We start from the raw sequence: 21,111 nt of genomic DNA on the forward strand, positions 1-21,111 counted from the left end.
TTTCTTCTTCCAGTTTCTAAGTTTCTAAATCTAAGAAAATTTTTCATCAAAACCTTTAATCATGCAAAACTCCTCAACCAATAGTCATATATACATGTTAAAAATACTCCATAAAAATTTCGGACCAATATCTATCCATTAGCTTGGTCAAAAACTCCAAACTATAACATATTCTCTAGTTTATCTCCCAAAATGACCTTTTTATAGTTTACATAATATTTGACTGACCAAATGATCTTCAAATGGGACAAATAAGATATCCATGTAAATTAGACTGAAAAAGGAACAACTTATATGAATGAGACTTTATGATAAAACACTTATAAAAGCTTCGAAATGGGTGTGCAAAAGAACTCCTAAAAGCTGTCCGAGAGAAAGTATTTAATATTCTTTTAAAGGAACGTGTAAATGAAGATAAGTTCGTGGGTGATGGCTGGAGATACTTATGGACGAGATAAGGAAGATGATAAGGTTGGAGTTGAGAGTTGAGTGTAGTTTTCTCCTACCCAAAATATTTATAAAAGATTATCTCATAATATTCTATTCAATAATATTTATAAAAATCAGCTTAAGATATTTTCCAAATGTGGAGTAGACTTAGAAGAGTAAGGTGGCTAAAATCTTTCCATGTGTCCAAATAAAACTTTCTAACTATCTCCAATAATAAAAAACACACTCCTGATACCACAGTGAGTAATAACATTAACTATACGATTAATAGATTCATGAAAACTTATAGGGTCTTCACGAGATTTATAGAAATTTCAACGTTAAATTTATAGCGGGCTGTTACATTTACACTCACTAATGACCATAAGCCACGTAGGAGTTGCAGCTTGTAGCATACTACATCTGCATGTATGATAAAATGTGACCAGAAACATCACCGATAACAATCTCTCCCTTGAGCAGCGATATTTCCTCTTTCCCTCCCTCGCGAAATTTTTTTTCGCATCAACTGAACACATTTCCCTCCTTCCTTTCCCTATAATCAATTTCCTCTCCCCATTGAAAAAAATGGATGAAGCTAGCTTATTGAAACTGGTATGCAACGATGGATGAAATGGGTATATTGGTATGCCAAGGGATGGATGCAAAATAAATAACCCGGAAAGAAAAAAAAAAAAAAAAACACAATCCAGTGCAAAAACAATACAAATTTTCAACTAAAAAATAGCACAAATAACTCAAAAACACGTGTAAATATAGAATTCTTTTCTCCACGCCCTAAAATCTCCAACAGGAGCCCCTCGGTAAAGGAAGAGCGAGTAGCGGCTTTTTTTCATACTAGCAGCTATAGCGGCGAGTCCATCGAAAATGAATTTCAACATTGCAAACCCAACCACCGGGTACCAAAAGAAGCTTGAAATATACGACAATATCAAACTGTAAGAACCATATGCTCTCTATTTCTTTCTCTATGAAATCTCAATTTTTCTTTACAGTTTTAAGTTTTATGGTTGATGTTGGAATCGATTTTTTTTTTTTTAATCCGATATATACCTTTGGTTTGTACTTGTGATTATGGATTTGTTTCTTTATTTCTTGAATTATGGGTTGGTTGCCATGGTGTTCCTTGGAAAGTTTGTACGTAAAACAAACCTATTGTTAGTGACAGTCCGATGCAAACTTCCAAATGAACCATATCCCTTTAAAAATAAAAAAATAATAAAAAAAATAAAAAACCTGGAAAACACATTAAACCAACTAGAGAAAATCGCTGTGTGAGGGAGGGAAAGTGTTTAGTTGATGTGAAAAATTTCTGTGTGAGGGAGGGAAAGTGTTCAGTTGATGTGAAATTTTTTTTGCGAGGTAGGGAAAGAGGGAAGATCGCTGCGCAAAGGAGGGATTATTCGCATTTTTATCATGCATGCAGGTGTAGAATTTCACAACCTGCAACCCCTACGTGGTTTACCGTCGTTGGTGGGTGTAAAAATATAAAAACCACCCGTCCGGCCTTGAATTTTTCTCCTCTATAAAACCGAATAAAAAAAATGTTACTATTAAACTAAGAAATAAATACATCATGGAGAAAAATGACGAATGAGCTGTGAAGAAGAAAAAAAGAAGAAAACCTAAGCAAATTTTTTTCAAAAGCTCACACCAGCAGGAACCTTCATGCCCAGCTGAGGCATGTTGTGCTTTGAAGGATCGTATACCATTTAAATAGAGGCACTGAGGCTCCGAATGGTTATCACTAACAGAATTTGAAAATGTATAAAAACCTGCATCTTGATGCAGCACTCTTGATATTCCTTGAGGGTATAGAAACACTCATGTACAGATAAGATGCTCTTTTGCAGCACTATAAAATTCCTCCGCAGTATCCAATGACAGAATTTCAGTGAACATAACCTGAGTAAAAGTATCTAAAAATGTAGCGGTACAGTAGGAGCCAAGCATGCATGTGTGCGTGTATATGAGAGAGAGAGAGAGAGAGAGAGAGAGAGAGAGAGAGAGAGAGAGAGAGAGAGAGAGAGAGAGAGAGAGAGGACTCAGCCAATTGAGCAAATTATGTAACGTTTTCTCCTAAAAAGTAAACAATTTTGCAGAAAACACTTGTTCCCAATAAAAAAACTTGTAGTGACTGGCTCAAAACTACTCTACAAGCTTTCCAGAGTTACAATCAATTACTTTCATGTTGTCTTTGTTTTCTTGGAAGATCCCTTCTTTGAAAATGAAGATCCCTTCTTTGAGGATGAAGATCCCTTCTTTGAGGACTTCTGATGCGGTTTTGTATTTGGTTTCAACTTGCTTGAGGTTGCTGACGACTTCCCTTTCTGGTTCTTTCGCTTCTCTTTTTTCACGTTGTACATGGTGACCGCCTAGATCCCAAGCATTTTAAGTCCAAATGATAAGCATAAAACTTACATTTGACTAACAAAGTTGAAGATTTAACTACCAGGGGAAAATTAACCGAACGGCTAAAGATTACCTTATCTACGTTGAGTATGTCGTGGGAATTCTTAGAGATTAGCTTGTTCAGAACTTTCTCAGTTTGCTCCTTCTCTTGTGAGCCTACTATGCCTTTTCCTTCCACGACAGGTAGGAACTGAAAGGATATATAGAGGATGTTGAACCACTCCATTACCGAGTACAACTTTTAGCAGAGAATCATTTGCATAGGTAAAATTAACAAACCTTGCGATATTTCCCTTTATGTTGTGCAGGCTTTTCTCCAGGCAACTTCTTGTCAAATTTCCCACCACTGGCTGTTGCACTTGCTGCTATTCCAGCTACATTCACTAGTTCATCTTTAGTGACTTTCTTGGGTGCAGTCTGGGTTCCTGTTATAGGCAACGCTGTGGCAGCTAGTTGGACATGGCTGCAGAAAAAGTTTTCTCAGGTCCAGTGTTGCAATATAAGAAATGGAAAGATAATAAGAAAACACAACATATATTTGACCAAAGTAACCAAGGCTAAGCCAAGAAGTAAAAAAAGTACTAAGCCAAGAACTACTCCAAAAGCATTGTCAAGATGACAAAAGCCAAAAGGCAATGAGATATTATGGGCAAGAGAAGGAACTCGGGGACTGTCAATGACTAGATTCATGAGAACTTGGGATAGTCCAGACTAAGTCAAGATGAAGAATCAATTAGGATGGTTAGGCCATCAGAAGGGACAAGAAACAGGGTTTTCAAATTGATACTCCACAAGGTCCAGTAAGTTGTTCTTGAATAGTTGGGAAAACAACTTATGGTGTTCAGTGGATAACCGATATGGTGATGTTACAAGAAAACAACCCAGAATTCAGCTACTCGTCAAAGAAATTTTCTTGAAAAGGCTGAACAACTAGACAATAAACATCATCAACTTTGGAGATTGCATAATCATTGATTCACTCTTAAATTGCAAACGTGAAACCACCATTAGTGTCTAGAAGAGTCCTCCGGCAAAGGGAAAAAACATGTGAGAAGGGGTAAATCAAAGGAAATTACTTGTACTGATTTTTTTTTTATAGGTAACCAAGAAATTATATTCATAGAAATAGGCAAAGCCCAAGTACACAGGAAGTATATATGAGAAACACCTAGCTAAAGGTTACAATAGCTTGTACTGATTAAGAAAATATCTATACTTTCCGATCTGCAGAAACTTTATAAATCACAAACCTCGGTAAAGCATCAACTTTTGCCGCTTGTTTCAAGTTCTGTAGCCGATTTTTATCTTGCTTTTCAACACGTTTCTTTTTATCTGCTTGCCTTTTAGCAAAAGGATCCTCGCCTGGCTCTGCAAAAAGGTGATTACCATGTCATAACGTAAGAATGTGATGAGATATTTGATGCTTGTAAATTAGTGGATAAAGATTCTTGCTTTATAGTTATGATATCACAATTAGATATCATTTTTCAGTACGGTAATTTTTATTTTTTTACTTATAAATAAGTGTAGTAAATATTTTCATCATTTAGACAAAAGAAGAAGTACCAATAGAATGCTATTCATTGCAACAAAGGATTCTTTAACACAGTAAGGTCTTGTTGAATTATTTACCATCAGTTATCTTGGCCTCAATGATAGGTATATTTTCCTCATCATTTGCCCGATCATATCCATAACGACGTTTCCAAGTACCAGTTGGCTCATCATATGATATCTTGTCTTTTTTGCGCTTCTTTATACCTGCAAGGTATCTCAAAAAGTCATAACCAATGACATCAAAAACTTACCCATGATAAATCAGATCTAATAAATGTATTGAGAGTCCAAAGATCATAAAGATAATAACCTCTTGCTTTGGCAAACAGTTCCCATTTTGTAGGAGGTTTAGGCTTTGGAAGCTGAAAATACAATGTATTAGAGATAATCAATTAATCAATCAAGTATTAATTCTGTATACCCAATTAGGAACTGTATGGCACACTGTACAATTTAGTTCTAAAAAATGAGAAGATAAACAAATACAGATTCCTCTACTAGGAACATGCATCTCCTCATCATATTGTAAGTTTCAGAAATAGTTTCTTTCACCAGTCTTGAAACTTCCTAACCAACCAAACCATGTGCCATATCCACCTCTCTCTCTAAATAGTTAGCAAAAAAAACTTGTTCCCAAACTAGCAAGTTGCAGAAGCTACTGTAATGTATTGTATTTTGGCAACTTATAAAAAAACAAATATTGTATTTTGGCAACAGAAATCCAACGAGGTAGAAAGTTCAACAATGCCAGTTATAAGCCATCCTACTTATATATATATATATATTGATAGGTAAAAAAGAGATTTTATTAATCCACGTAAATAGGCAAAACCCAAGTACACAAGAAGTATACAAAAAAGAGCCTAACTACAAAAACTAAGCGCTACGGAAAGTGGCATAATCCTAATTATATATGAACTATGCATTACATATTAATAAAAAGTATGATCTAAGGTTTCTCCATTTAGCCCAACCGGAGAACGCAGAGAAACAGTATCGATTACATGGTAAAGATGCAGCACGGATATACGAAATATATATATCTGGAAGACAAAATAGAGATACATATATAAATAAAAGGATGAACTCACAGGCTTCTCTCTGGGCAGTCTTGTTGTTGGTGGGGGCAACTTGACCAGGGGACCATCTACGTCCTCAGTTGAAGGTAAGTTGAACAGAGTATTTGCAATGGCTTGAACTAATTCAGTGCCCTTCTGTAGACATTCCTTCACTAACTCCTCTCTACGATGATTGAAAATATTAATTTTTTTTATAGGTGTAATCGGGTTGAAAATGTTAGAAACAAATACATAAATTCCCTACTCAAACCAAAGACGCAACGTTCTACGCAGAATGATGATCTGAAAAATAAAAAACTTTGCAGAACACTAAAAATGTAAGACAAAAGGGTTATCACCACATAGACACGGGGTGAAATGACTTCCCCTAATATCCATGTACACGTTATTTGAGGCAATAAAACACGAGGTAATAGATTGCATTTCAATATCGTCTTGTGCATAGAGAAGCTTCTTTCCTTAAAGCCTAACCTGGATGAAGGTAGGGAGGAAAATTGGTGATGAGGATTGAAGGCAAAGAGATTGCCAAGGTCGATCTCGAACTGCGACGTCTCCATCTCAGACCGCTTCTTCCGTGGCGTGCTATTTGGTTTAGCTCTACAGCCCAGCAACTAATTCAGAGCCCTACAAGGTAGACAGTCTAGGTTCTCAAGAGAGTTTCTGCGGCTCTGTAAAGAGAGAGAGAGAGAGAGAGTAGCTACTTTCTAGGGTTTATTGGCTGGTTTGAAAGGAGATGATGAGTGCGGTTTTACAGGCCGTGAGCCGGATTGGGTTTAGTTGTTTTCTGGGCCTCCTCCAAACCTGCCTTCAAGAATCAAAACTCTTCCCCAATTTTTAATAAAGAATAAGGGTGGGTTTGAGCGTTGATAAGAATTATAAATAATAATAATAAATATGTAAAAAATAATAATAAATTAATAAATAATAATAATAAATAGGTAAAAAATAATGAATAGTAATAAAAGTATGTAAAAAGTAATAATAAAGTAATGAATAGTAATAAAAGTAGGTAAAAAGTAATAATAAAGTAATGAATAGTAGTGAGAAGTGTTGAGAGTACCTGAGATACTCTCAGTATCTAAATGCAGCCTAATTTTACTTTCTATGGATCACATATATATTATTTTTTTTCATTTTTTTATTATAACAAATAGATTATATATGGATGATAAGTAGAATAACTTAATTAGTTTAACAAGAATAAAATAAAATAAAAAATAATATTACAATATATAAAATATATAAGGTGAGATGATGAGTAGAATCACTCTTACAATTCACCATTTGGCATTTGCTTTCCTTGGTTTTAGTATCCAAATTACAAATAGACAGGAAGCCACAAATAAATCAGAGAATCAAGGTCTAAAGCATATATGGGCTGGCTACGGGCGGCTAAGAGGGGATGCCGCCTAATACTAAAATCCATGTTCACATCAGTAGCATAGAACAAACAACAATTTCTTCCTTCTCTTATAATTTGATGTATCTTCACTACCAGTCAATAAAACAGTTGACTAAATGATCATAACAGATGGGCATCCACCCAAGCATCCTTCACAAGACCGAACACTAATTGTGAGGCACCCCCCCATTCGCTGATCCACGGGCTATGCATAAGAGTAATTTTTTAATGTTCCTAAAAGTTAAAAAAGAGTAACTTTATTGCAGAGTATGCCATCAAAAAAAGTTTCCCAGTGTTGAACTCTAAGCTCCAAAACTTCGACTTGGAATGATCTTTTTCCCAAATAAGAGCACGAATTAGTATCTTCCGAACTACAAATTGTCTACCATTAGTTATAGCAACTAACCCAAACAAAGTGTTGAATCAATACACTCATCCACGCGATCAACATCGTGCATCAAAACCTTTGAACTAGTAACAAAATCCAACCTCTTGATTTCCTCCATTAGTCCACCCAATGCAAGGTATATCTCTTTACAGTGGGAGTGGGAATGATCTTCTGCATTGAAAGCATGCACCTCATTGTGAACTTCTATCCAACTCCAACCAGGGACTTTTTTCACCCCCTTTTCTCTCATAAGCCTGGTCACGCTAGCCTTTGCATCCCACCGCCTGAGACGCCCATACATGTTCGAGAGAAGAACATAGGTGCAGTGCTCTTCCGGCTCTATCTCTAGTAAAAGGCTTGCTACCTGAGTAGCTAATTCAATGTCACCACAAATCCTATATGCGCCAAGTAAAGTCTTCCATACCATTGCATCAGGTTCAAAAGGCATTGCCTCGATCAAAGCTTTTGCCTCATTGAGACACCCAGCACGCCCATATAGATCGACTCCACAGGCATAATGCTCCATTCAAGGTGGAATCCCATATTCTGATTCCATAGATTTCAGAAACCTGCATCCTTCCTCTAGCAAGCCAATATGGCTACATGCACTTAGGATCGCAACAAATGTTATATGATCAGGTTTCACCCTACTCTCTTTCATTAGGTAGAAGAGGCCAAGTGCAACGTTTCCCTGCCCATGTTGTGCATACCCAAAAATGATTGAATTCCAAGTGATTGAGCTGCCTTTTGGGGTGCCTTCAAAGGATTTTCTAGCATCTTCAATGATCCCACACTTGGAATGCATGAAGATCAATGAGCTTGCAACAAATTCATTGGACTTGAATCCCAACTTAAGTGCCAAGACATGAACCTGTTGACCCAATTGGAGGGTTGCCATATCTGAGCAAGATCTAAGAACAGCTGAAAAGGTATAGTGATCAATATCTTCTACCACAGATCTCAGGTGCCCAAAGAATTTCAAGGCATCTTCACTCAGGCCGATTTGCGAAAGTCCAGTCAAAATAGAATTCCACGAAACACGGTCCTTGGACTCCATGGCTTTGAAAATGAGTAATGCTTCTTCCATGGATCTGTTATTTGATTTGAGATACATGGTTATTAATGCATTGGATATCGGTACTGACTGTTCCAGTCCCATTTTTATTACCAATCCATGCAAGGATTTCCCATGGTTTTTATGTGCTCCATCAAAGCAAGCACTAATGATACTAGTGTAAGTATAGATGTCTGGATCAAGCCCAAGCCATTGCATATCCACGAAGAGTTTAAGAGCAAGTTCTTCTTTATTGTGCACGAGGTAAGAAGCGAGCATGGAATTCCATGTCACCAAATCCCGAGTGCCAACAGCACCATCAAAAACTCTTTTGGCATCTTCTATGGACCCACACTCTGAATATGAAGTGATTAAGGCATTGCATACAGTGTTGTCAAATGCTCGCCCGTGTTTTATGATTTTACCATGAATCTGCATTGCTAACATGTAAAACTCAGTATTATCAAGCAATGTCAAAAGCGGAGCAAATGGGCCATCATCAAGTTCCACATGCTCCCGCTCCATACAATCTAACAGCCAGAATGCAGTCCCCAGATCACCCACCAGCACATAACCAGCTATCAGCGCATTCCATGAAACTGAGTTACGCTCCGGAATGCACTGAAACACCACATATGCATCCTCAACTCTCCCGCACTTCGCATACATGTCCAAAAGTGCACTACCCGAATAAACATTTGCAGCATAGCCCATCTTGACTATCATCGAATGCACTTGCTCCCCAATATCAAGTCGATAAGCAGAAGCGACCCCCTTGAGTATGCTTCCAAATGTATACCCATCTAAATCAAAGCCACATATCTTCATGGTTCTTAGAATCTCGAACGCAGTCTCGAAGTTCCCACAATTTACATACCCAGCGATCATTGGATTCCAAGAAACAGTGTCTCTGCAGGGCATTTCCTCGAACAGCGTGCGGGCAAACCATAACTCTCTGGATTTCGCATACAAACTTAGAATATTGTTCGCGGTGTAGATGTCAGTGATGGCACCTAATTTAAGTGCCCGACAATGGGTTTCTAAAACCTTGAACAAAGCACGCGCAGAGTTCTCGATGAGAGTGTAATGGTCTCATTCATTAGCAACGACCATTACGATTTTCACTTCATAAATAATCACAAAAAATCCTTCTGTCACCCTCCTATGTTTTAATCCTCTTCAACACCCACTATCAAAAGGCATACAAATATGTTAATTCGATCCAACCCAGTAACAAAAAACTTCCACTTCAACAGAATGAAGCTCAGTAATTAATCAATTTGATAGCAGTAAAATAAGAGAACCACTGTTGAAGACTCCGTTTTTATTCTCTTATTCCCTGTATTTTAAAAATGGCTTATTCAATTACATCACTAAAATATATATATATATATATATATATATATATATATAAATGTAAAAATAACTCGTGAAATTTTTATAAAAATTTTTTCTTGTAAGTAGGTTTGCACACCAATCACACACTAATACTAATATATAAGGCATTCATTTAATGAAACGGTGTAAATTAAAGATGAATATGGTTTTTATGAGATAGAGGACATTTTCTTCCTTTAATTTTTTTTTTTAATTTTTTCTTTTCAATAAAAATGTTGGTTGTACGCGATTTGATGCATCAAATTACTTGTGCCTAACAAGACTCTTTCGGCAGGCTTCCTCAAATGAAGAATGGTCAATAATCACACATTAAAATTGAAAAGAAAAGAATCTTCTTTTGACAATTGTGGGGTGGGAACAGTAGCCCGAAGTGGAATGCGTAGCTATGAATCATGGTGTATCTGTCTCGAATCCCTCATCCGTCTAAGAATGGTTAAAAAGTGAGGAATCTGTGTTCTTTGAGGAAGAAATCATGATTAGGATATGGTAACTTGGACGTGGAGTGTGGTCACTTTGTCAACTCAACATATATAGCAGAACACGACATGAGAGATATTGTTTCCACTCACAAAAGGCAGTCACTCTCTTCAATATTTTTTACTTAAAAAAAAAAGCGATATTATTTATACAATTACAAACCATAGATAGGACCGACAATATTCAGTCTCTCCACACTTGATTCTCTTAAAAATGAGCCTCACCTATGTTGTTGTCTTCCCAAACACAGCAAGAAGAAATTCAGGCAGAAACACACGAACATGATCAACAAGAGGACTTACAACTCAAAACTCAAAACAAGACGTCTTACTACTAATTAAGCACATTATCGATGTCTTTTACATGTTTGTTGCTGAACAAGATCTTCGAATTTCACCTTCGTCACCTGTTTTCACTCCAGTGCTAGTAAGCTTAAAAAATGACTGACCCCAACTCTCGAAAAAACCAACTTGGTCATTTGCAAAATCCTCTACTTGTTTTCTGGTTCTTTCATCGTTGAAGAGAACAGAATCTGATTGGAATAGCCCTCTATGGGATAAAAGATTTCGGTAGTACTGGTTGTCAAACATGAAGGATGTATAGGGATCATTATTTATGAGTACAGAGGGGCTCGAATCTGCAGGGCACTGTTTGATTAGCTCATCTGCATAAGTACTGTTAAGGGATGTGTCAATGAGTGAGAGCTTCCCTTTGGAGTCCTTTTGAAATCGATCACTGAATGCACTGCAATGAGCTGTTCCAATGGTGTGAGCTCCTGCGGAGCCAAAAGCATCACTATCCATTACTACCACAGTCATTGCTTGTGATAATAAGTAACTACATTGCAAGACAACCTAAACGTATCTGCATCCAGTTTTCAATATGCACTAGCCCAAAAGACTTGGCACCTGGTGGAAATTTTCATTTGCAGTGAGCTGGTAGTTGTAAATATAGTGGAAAATGCAACTGTATATTACAATATCCCCTGCAGATTATGAGTTTTCCAACAACTTCCTACAATATGCAGTATTCGCTTTTTAAGTATCAACCTCGCGGGGAAAAACTAAAACATTCTAAAATACAGCATTGATTCAATCATACATACGTGTCAAATCTCATTCATATGAGCTATATGATAAAAGACTCAAATTCTCAGCTATTCGGAACTGAAAACGGAAAAACTATGAACCTACTCATTTGCCATAACTTAAAAATAATAAATGAACTGCTTTGGAAAATTTCCCCTGAAAGATCTGGTAATTTTCTGTCTTATTATTGTAATATTACCTGAAAGGGTGACAAGGTCATCCAAGGACATCCCTTTAGAAGAGAAGAGATTTATCATCTCATCCACAGAGAAACTCGTGTCAACAATATTGGGCCTGACATTTGAAGCTGCCGAAACCATCCCATCTCTCCTTCCTGTTGGAATCCGAATAACTGGTCCGCCAGCCTGTTTCCAAGCTTTCATGAATAAGAACATTGGGAAATAAAAGTAAAGAAGTATTTTGATGAGGGAGGTTTTACCATCTCAACAGCATCTCTAGCAGCCAAAACAACAATATCAGCGCAAGAAACAGTTTCTGGACAGAAGATTTCGAGCACTCTTTTAGCCGAATCTATTACAGAAAATCCTCCTAGAGATCTGTTTGCTGGATCACTTTGCTCTGTCCCGTTTCCTTGCAACAGCACAGATGCATCACAACCCTACGAATCATGACAAACAGGCCAGACATGGCGAGGCTTGAGTGTCTTGACTGGTTAATCGAAATAGTCTGATTACTACTATTATTTTTTACATATCTGGAAAATCGGCCATTCTAAAGAAATGGTCTGAATATTATATTAAAAGAATGCATTATTCCTAGAAGTTGCCTACTGAGCACATCCTAGGTTAGATTTAAACAAGAAGGACTCACCTCCACGAAGCAATCGTGGAACAGCAAGCGAAGGAGTTTCCCAGGGACAGTTGGGTCGGCAGAAGAAGCTGATCTCACTGTGTTTCTGACCATAAACTCAGCTGCAGGGCATGAAGCTGCATAGAAGTTAAATAAGAGATTGGCAGAAGTAGAAGGAGAAGCAGCAACTGAGTGCAGAACAACCATGAAGAGTAGCACAGAAAAAACAACTGGTCTTCTCTCCATAATAAGGGTCCTTGCTTTTCTGGGAGTCGAAGCAGACAGTAAGTAATTGTAAACGCGTGATATTTCAGTCTCTTTCTTCTTATTAGAAAACATCTAATAGAGAGTGGAAGGCGACCACCCAACTGGCCATGCAATGCATATATCACTATTTAAAGATGCATTAATGTGGTTTGGTGATGTCAGGAGGACAGGTAGATGAGTTCATGTTATGTAGAATTCCAGTGTAAGAGTGTACAGAAGATGATCTCTCATCTCTCTTCAAGTATTTAAGATGATTTTAATGTCTCTCATATAGATGTCGCCATATCTGTGGGTCGTACAAAATGCTGAATTTGTCCTTCCAGAGATTTTCTACCATTTCCACCAATGTCGCATCCGCGATAGCTACAAACTACAAACGATCTTAATTAAGTCGCTGTGAACTCTTGCTCTGTAACCAAGACGCCGACTTGGTTGACGTGAGATAGTTTTATGATATTTGCGGACAGTGTAAGCCGCGCTCCTTTTTAAAAATAGTTGATAAATTTAATAAACACATGAAAAAATAATTTTTTTAATGATAAATTTTACTTTTTTTTTAGCATTACGCTGGTTTCAGAATCTTGAAAATCCGATTATGATGGGAATAGCGAGATCTGAATCTCGTAGAAGAATATCACCGAGTCATATTGCAAGCACCTATAATCTAATTTACTTAGCTTTGAACAACAAATTACTACCGACTTAACGTGCCATCGGTCAAAGTGTGATCAGATCCCTGATCCCAACTTTAGAAAATTTCAGGCCAAAACCTGTGAGCCAAAATGGTGAAACCTCTTCATCAGAGTCTCTTATCTTAATCCATATACCGAATGCTCTGAAAATGCTAACTTTTTTCGAGCAAGATAGCATTAGGGAAATTCAAAAAATAATCCCATTGCCTTATAACAGCCAAAGAATGGACTGCCCGATTTGAATAAATAGCCAGAATGGAAAGTTTACTGTCAAAACAACTTACCATATTGCAGCAAAATTATCCAATATACCTTTGCCAATTTTTCCTAGTCCATCCATCTATGGGAAAAATCTGGAAGCTAAAAATTCATGACCGCCATAGTTACTCGTCCGGAAAATTATCTGGAATATAATTCCAACTAGAGGAAGATTGAAGAGTTTTATTCCAAATATCCTTTCTACTAGCTGCCCCTTGTGCAATGAACAAGAAGAAACAACGCTCCAACTTTTCATTGAATGCCCAATTACGAGTCTATGGAGCCAAAGCAGTTGGCCTTTAAATCTCTCTTTACTGCCAATCGTTCGTTTCAATGCAAGAGTGGATATTGATTATCATCAACCAAGAGCTTAGATTTGGATTAAGTTCTCAGGAAAAAAATCCTTTCCAGATTTTTGCAGTTTTAATGTTAGATTTTATTTAGAGAATGCGGAATGACATTGTCCACAACCACTCCATTTTTTCTCTAAAGAAGGCAAAAGAACAACTGGATTTCTTCTCCAAAGAAAATCTACAGGCATGGAAAGAAAAATCGAAATCTCAACAAATGCTGAAATGGCAATCCCCATCAAGAAATCAAACTTGTATATCCTTTGATGCAGCAGTAAGGGACTCTTTCTATACGTCTTTGACTGTAAGTCGAGACTCAAATGGTAACATTATGGAAATCTGGACGTCAAAAAGTCATTCTACAAATCCAGTCATTGCCGAAAGCTTATGCAGTATCACTTGCAGTAAATATGGCAGAACACTTGAAAAAGGGTTCAACAATTCAGCAAGGCGATGCCTAACTCATTATATCAGCCATACACGGCGAAGCTCCAATTTGGCAGATAAATCCAATTATTGAAGACAGTGTTTCTGTACTACAAATCAAAATGATTGGAGCATTAAAAAAATTCATCAATCCCAAAATCGATACGTGGCAGTGCAGTATACAGCAACCAACCTTATTTTTGGTAGCATACCCTTATAAAATCTACCTACTTGTATTTTGTATATTGATAGAGGTAAGGAACCTCCCCCTGTCACTTTGTAATATTTTCATATATATGATAAGCATGCTTGATTAGAAAAAAGAAAAGAAAAAAAAAATCCCGCTTTGTTTTTTGTTTTCTTTTTAATAATATTTTCATTTCTTTTCAATAAAGTACAATGCAGTCCGAACGCGTATAAAGCTAGCGGTCCGAGCAGTTACAGTAAGTTTGCGGGGCAAATACGAGTTCAACATCGGGTATTTGTAGCATAGGGTCATAGGTTTACTTTACGTTAAAATCCTTCTCTGCTTCACTCTCGACTTGTAATTTTCGCAATGGAGTTCCCCATCTCGCAGGCCAGTTTGGAAGAAATAATTCAAACTTTAGATCACTTACCATTTATCAAATTATCAACCAGTCAACATACCTGCCTAACAAGCAAGTTGAGCAACTACGGGCACCACTCATCCAAGCTCACACATGGTAAGTGTCACCAGCATAAAGACCGATGATGATGATTAATGTTTGCAAGCTTCAAAGTCTGTCATTTTCAGGTTTCCTCATCATCAACTTCTTCTGCAAGTTCTTCCAGTTCATCTACATCATCAATGGGAATGGCTTCACTGTTGTCATCAAAAGAACCTGCACAGGTATGGTTAAATGATTTTAGTAACTGTCCCCTTCTTTTTTCTCTGTTGTAATAAATAATTTTAGGAACTGCGCCTAAAAAAACAAGGTAGAAGACTCATCAGCCCAATAGACTAACTAGCAACTACTCAAAAGGTTGGTTCAGATAAACAATTGTAAACCTCCACATCAAAATATATGCGACAACTGTGCCTAAATTAAATATTATGAAGGCATCACACATTTTAAACAACGCTCATTTTTCTAAAGACTTGGAAATTGAGGAGCTGGCTAAGGCACTCATGCCAGGTTTGCCACTATCAATGATAGAAAAAGCCTCAATTTCAGATGAGAGGAGAGAAGAAATAATGCATGGGCTTCACAATTCACCTTTCGAACATACAATAGTTTCAATTTCACATCAACTAGCTGCTAGGATGTCACCCTAATCCTGAGGAGATTTCACTCAGACCCACCCAACTTTGACCCAGTTTTAAGAGCTGCTACTTGCAGGAATACTTCCATAGGAGACAAGGGTAAGCAGTTTCAGCAACAATCTCGTAAGCGTGGCCAACAAGAAGGCAATATATCTAACATGAGAAGCCTTTAAATGCACTAACATCCAAAAAATATTGTTGCATAAATTTTTAGAAAATAAGACCAGTATTATAGAGAGAGAGAGAGAGAGAGAGAGAGAGAGAGAGAGAGAGAGAGAGAGAGAGAGAGAGAGAGAGAGAGAGAGAATCAAAAGTCATGCAGAAATTCTTGAATCTCGTACCATAGGATTAGGAGTTCTTTACAACTTTAATGGAAGGTTCCAGATCAGATTTGGGTTATAGTGCTTTCAGAACCATTGAGAAAAAAATGGAATAGTATAAAAGTAAAAAGGGTAGCTCCAGCATCTTTTAGGAAAGAAGGAGATACCTTGCCGGAAAAGCTTCAAAACTCCTAGATACTGACTTCCAAAACAAGTCCTAGATACTGATTTGGTCTCCATCGAGTTGAAAGAGTAAATAAACACTTATGCTGTGTTCAAATGAAGGATTTGAATAATTCTTAGAACTTTCAAAATGATGGAAAAGCAAATACAGATTAATGGTTTGAATAACCTTTTTCAAATTTTCAAAACTCCTGGATTTACTGATTTGGTCTGCATTCATTCAGTTTCTCATTTGATGGAAAAATATTTTTTGGAAAACTAGAGAAGTAGTTACAATGGTGATGATAATTGTGGTAACAATGACTTTAGACGGACCATGAGTACAGCTCACATCCAAGAAATTAGTAAATTCATCAATATGGACTTAACTTCAATTAGTAAATTCATCAAAATAAACTTGACTTCAAAACCAAGAGAACTCAAAATATAAACAAAATCAACAGCGTATCAACATAAAGAAAATGTAAAATTAAGACTTGATCAACTAAACTAGATAGCAGAAAAGCACAAGCGAGCACACAAATTTGAATAATTTTCCAAGATTTCTCTGGTCTATATAACTTGTCATTTTCCTAGGTTTCTTATAGTTATATAGTCTGTGTCAAAGAGGCTGGTTATTTCCACCACCAACTACAGAGAATGATTGATTACCGCTTTGAAGCAAGGAAGCAGGACTGTAGGATAGGTCCTTGGCTTCTGACATGTTATCAAGAATATAAGGAAGTTCTAGAAACTGCAAGAAAGATTCTGTTTGAGGATTCCTGGGGTATCCTGCAAAGGATTCAAAAGGGTAAATATTAGTATTTAGTGTAAACATAATCTTGCAAACCATGTCTTTCTGAAACAGCTGACAAGTGACAACCATTCCAACAAAGAAAAATACACAAATGAAAATGAAAACAAAATAATCATAAAACATCTTGAACATAAGAAACAAAACCAGTGGCAGAGAATCTACAATGAGAAGACAACTTCACAGTCAATCCAAATAAATACTAGGCATGAATCTCATTAACAATTAGTTTACCTCAAACTAAACAAAAACGAAGAATAAGAAAAATATAGAAAATAACTCCAAACACACTACATAGAAATTAATCAAGTTGCTCACTTCGCAGAATATAAATGATAGTATAATTAAGGCATGCCAACAAGGACATCAATAAAAAAAAAATTAAACATAGGCATTGAAGATGCAAATAGACTGTATAATTACACAGGTTTATGTAATGTACATACATTGCACTTAAAATAAATAATGTAGCGTACATACTATGTATAAATCCCCTTCCATATTGTTATTCTTCTTGACAATTTATAGACAAGCAGGACTATATTAGGCAAGATAACAATTCACTTTATAGAAGACAGAGCATTTGAACCTTTAAAAAATCTAGCTTGCAAGGCCCCTCATTATCATTTCCATATGAGCATCACTGAGTTAGCATACAAAAAGCTCTACTAAAACCCAACAGCAAACCTCCCCCCCCCCCCCCCCCCCCCCCCCCCCCCCCCCCCAAAAAAAAAAAAAAAAAACTAAAGACTAAAAACAAAAAAAAAAGAAAAGAAGGTATCTCTTTCACATCTCCTGCCTCCAGTTTCAGTTCACATTGTCACACATAATGGCTCAGATACTGTTAGTGAATACGAAAAATAACTATTTTTTAAGCCAGGGGCCACATTAGATGAATGTATATATACAATCCAAAATTTAAAAATGCAAGATGCAATTTATATTTGAAATGGGCTAATAATTTCATAATTATACCAGAAAAGGAACCACTGGAACCAGATTGAGAGGGATTGTAACAGGGAACTGTTTGAACAAACTCAAAAGGTTTGGCCCCTCTTTCTTGTAGCCTGTTCCTGACCCATTGATGACAGTCTTCCTTTTGAAGATCTAAAGTCCTGTAAGAAAAGAGCTATTAACTACCTTCTTATGTAATGAGATGAGCCAAAATGACCAGGGAAAACAGAAGAAGGGTGGGGGGAGGTGTGGAGTGACAACACAAATCATAATGGTCATGAATAGCATTTTCATAAGTGTACAAGAATACACACCCAAGATTTGCACGTTTTCTGGTCAAAGGAAAGATAGAGTTAAACCTCCTCGTTATTGCTAGCCATTCTTCATCATACTGGATCTCATAGGGTCCAGGCTCTGATTCGAGTTCAAGTATCTAAGAGTCCAATGAATGCCACCAATTTAGCTTCCAGCGTTAACTATAAGAATGGCCCTTTAAACAAACTATCACCATGTTAAGTACCTGTAAAAATGGGCGCCCAGGAAGACATTTATCAAGTGCAAGAAATTTTGTCAGTGGGCCAACTTCCCCATGCTGAACAAGGGCAGCAAATTTGCAGTGTAGATGAGCTGAAAACCAATAAGGTGGTTTCAATTTTTCAAGAAGTTGAGCAGCTGCTGCACTTCCAAGAGTCCTTTCTTGAATCTGAAGATCATTTTTCAACCACATAAGCAGTCATAAAAATTCTTCCTTCTTTCAAGACAGGTTTATTCTTCCGTAGATACAATAGAAACTAACCAATTAATAAAAAAACAAAGATGAACAAGAAAAAATGAAAGATTCTAGAACATGATGAGCCGATGCATATAAATTATGGTGTATAATGTTCGCATCACCAAACAACAATATATTCAACTTAAAATCCATATAAAATGTCACCGATCAAAAAATCCATATAGAATGTCAACACCATTGAACAGATATGTTTGCTTAAAGGAGAAATTGCTTAATTCTAAAGAAGACAGATGATATGAAACACACCCAAGCCTAAAACTAAATAAGCACTTGTACGTGTATTTATTTGAAAAGCAACAAAATGAGGCTACTTCAAGACAATGCCTATAAGTAGGACTTTAGGAAAAAGTATGGGAATTTATGACTCTAAATGTACAAAAGAAAAGGATGTTATTTGGAGATACACTTGAGCGATGACCAAGACTGGAGCCGTTACAGAGATGTGAAAAATACACCCAGAACTGTAACAGTGCAGATAATAAAGCAGCCTAAAGGTAGAGAGCAAGAGCTAGAGAAATACCCATGTTTTCTCACACCACTGATTGAAAAATTCTTTACAAAAATTCAAAAATATTTTCTATGCTATCTTTTAGCAGTAAATTATTAAGGCCTATTCTATGAAAGCCATAGCACACATACCACATAGATATAATTTTAATATGATTATAATTACCTCCTTCTTGAAATATGGTTTGCGTCGAACAAGCTCCTCCCACTTCCCATAATCAGTGATGCCAAGAGGCCAATCATGTGAAAGAAAAATATCAACCGGTTCCTCAACTTGCATGAGTTTTTGGACATCATATTCACGAACATGATACACAGATCTGATTGTACTCTCATTATAAGGAGGCCTTTCATGGTGTCCTGCTCAGGAAAAAAAACCATATATGGTTTGATACCGTTGGATAATTGCCACAAACATGGTTTAGGATCCTTGGCAAGCACTCGCCTAGAGTTTTAACAATTAATGACAGGGACGATATGCTAACTTTTACTGGGTTGGTTCCATGAATATTCTTAACATAAACCAGAAGTCATGTCCAAAAAGATGAAACCAATCACGATACAACATGACCACTTAAAGAAATTAACACAAGCGATAAGCAAGACTTCAAAACTATATAATGGTTTACATAACAGGCAAGTAAAAGTCAACCAACCTAAATAATAATTGCGTGAGTTGTAAATTCCAGAAAGTCCACCAATGCGAATGTTCCCGAACTTGACCACTCCAGCAAATCCCAAAAAATATATATTAGGCGCTGCCCATCCTCCATAGTACCTAGGGAAAACATCCAAAACAAATTTATGCAGAATCAAGTTAAAAAAAAAAAACAAGGATACGAAAATAATATGAAAAGCCTCATTCCGTTGAAACACAATAACTGCCAACCAGGTCATTTCAATTAACACTATTGAGAGTGGACAAAACTGACAGTACTTAGGTTTTATTAGATTGATGAAAGAAGACCATAAGTGAGCCAACATTAGTGCATAGAACCTACTATTCTAAATCTCCAACCATAAACACCCTGAAACAAAATACCAAAGTGACGCACAATTCCCACAAGTAATTGGATGCCTCGTGGTTTCCGCCGATGAAGATAGTAGGATACGGAGCTAGCTCTTCACCCGAATAGTACTTCCAAAACGAGTTCATGGAGCGGTACTTTCTTGGCACGTTTAGGCTCTCAAGATCCTCTTCATTCCTCACAGCCTAATCCCCCAACAGAAAAAAATAAATAAATAAATAAAAATCGGGATTTTCTTCAAAGTTTTGGTTTTTTGTTTTTTTTTTTTTTTTTGGGGGGGGGGGGGTGAAAAATGAAAAGTACCTGAAAGTCGCCGCAGCAGAGGAGGAGGTCTATTTTGAAACCATGTTTCTTTTCTGCGTACTGTAGGGTTTTATAGACGGTGTCGAGGTCGCCATGCATACAACCTTCTACTGCTATCCTCATCTTTGTGCAATCCAATCGTTGGACAGAGAAAGTTGAGGGCAAAGAAATCTGGGTTTAACGTTCAAGCAACAAAAGTTTTTGGGCGTTTGGGGAACTGAAATTCAATTTTGGCGTGATTTGTGCAGTGCAGGAAAAGTTTATTACTTGTACGACATGCAGTTTATTACTTGTTTCTTTTAGAGTTTTTGGTTTTTTAGAGGATGCCGTTTATGACTTTGGAAGGCGGAAGCAGGTGATGCCGTCCATAGCCTCAAAGTAGGGGAGCTAACACAACCCCGCATGGGCAGTGGGTGGCAAACCCCGCATCTGCCCGCACCCCTCCACCACCAGCCACGATTGTCTCATTTGAAAAAATATAAAAGAATTTAAACAAAGTTTTAAAATCATCTCAACAATAAACAAAGTTACAAAACCATCTCAAAGTCGTTGGATTCTCGCCGCGCCGCCAGAGAGAGAGAGAGAGAGAGAGAGAGAGAGAGAGAGAGAGAGAGAGAGAGAGAGAGAGAGAGAGAGAGAGAGAGAGAGAGAGAGAGAGAGGATGCATGTCGTGCCTTTGCAGCAACTACAATAGGGGCAATGGCGCAGGTCGTAGAGAGAGTGAAAGAGATAAGAGAACTGTTTACGGAGAGCCATAAACTTAAACCTCTTCCAAAATAACGCTGTTTTGGCGTTAATTTGTTTTAAAAAAAAAAACATTTCATTATTAAAACAAAG

At 37.0% G+C, this 21,111-nt stretch overlaps 2 protein-coding genes and 1 pseudogene across 2 annotated transcripts; all 3 read right to left on the minus strand.

Annotated features, from left to right (window-relative positions):
- Positions 1-2,503: 2,503 nt before the first annotated feature.
- LOC122316903 (ribosome biogenesis regulatory protein homolog) lies at positions 2,504-6,205 on the minus strand. The gene is made up of 8 exons (XM_043133746.1): positions 5,970-6,205; positions 5,511-5,661; positions 4,730-4,781; positions 4,495-4,623; positions 4,113-4,230; positions 3,142-3,325; positions 2,936-3,052; positions 2,504-2,825 (listed from the first exon to the last, which is right to left on the minus strand). The coding sequence occupies exons 1-8, from the start codon at positions 6,053-6,055 to the stop codon at positions 2,637-2,639; spliced, it is 1,026 nt and encodes a 341-aa protein (XP_042989680.1). The 5' UTR covers positions 6,056-6,205; the 3' UTR covers positions 2,504-2,636.
- Positions 6,206-6,940: 735 nt separating this feature from the next.
- On the minus strand, positions 6,941-9,735 carry LOC122316902 (annotated as a pseudogene).
- A 563-nt stretch (positions 9,736-10,298) lies between these two features.
- Positions 10,299-20,844, minus strand: LOC122316872 (lariat debranching enzyme). Its single transcript, XM_043133701.1, has 13 exons — positions 20,275-20,844; positions 19,999-20,156; positions 19,600-19,721; positions 19,110-19,303; positions 18,164-18,346; positions 17,958-18,076; positions 17,665-17,804; positions 16,548-16,667; positions 14,901-14,971; positions 12,137-12,454; positions 11,745-11,924; positions 11,505-11,670; positions 10,299-10,992 (listed from the first exon to the last, which is right to left on the minus strand). The coding sequence occupies exons 1-13, from the start codon at positions 20,395-20,397 to the stop codon at positions 10,577-10,579; spliced, it is 2,310 nt and encodes a 769-aa protein (XP_042989635.1). The 5' UTR covers positions 20,398-20,844; the 3' UTR covers positions 10,299-10,576.
- Positions 20,845-21,111: the final 267 nt, after the last annotated feature.

Source organism: Carya illinoinensis, chromosome 7, assembly GCF_018687715.1.
Source record: "Carya illinoinensis cultivar Pawnee chromosome 7, C.illinoinensisPawnee_v1, whole genome shotgun sequence".
Lineage (NCBI taxonomy): Eukaryota > Viridiplantae > Streptophyta > Magnoliopsida > Fagales > Juglandaceae > Carya > Carya illinoinensis.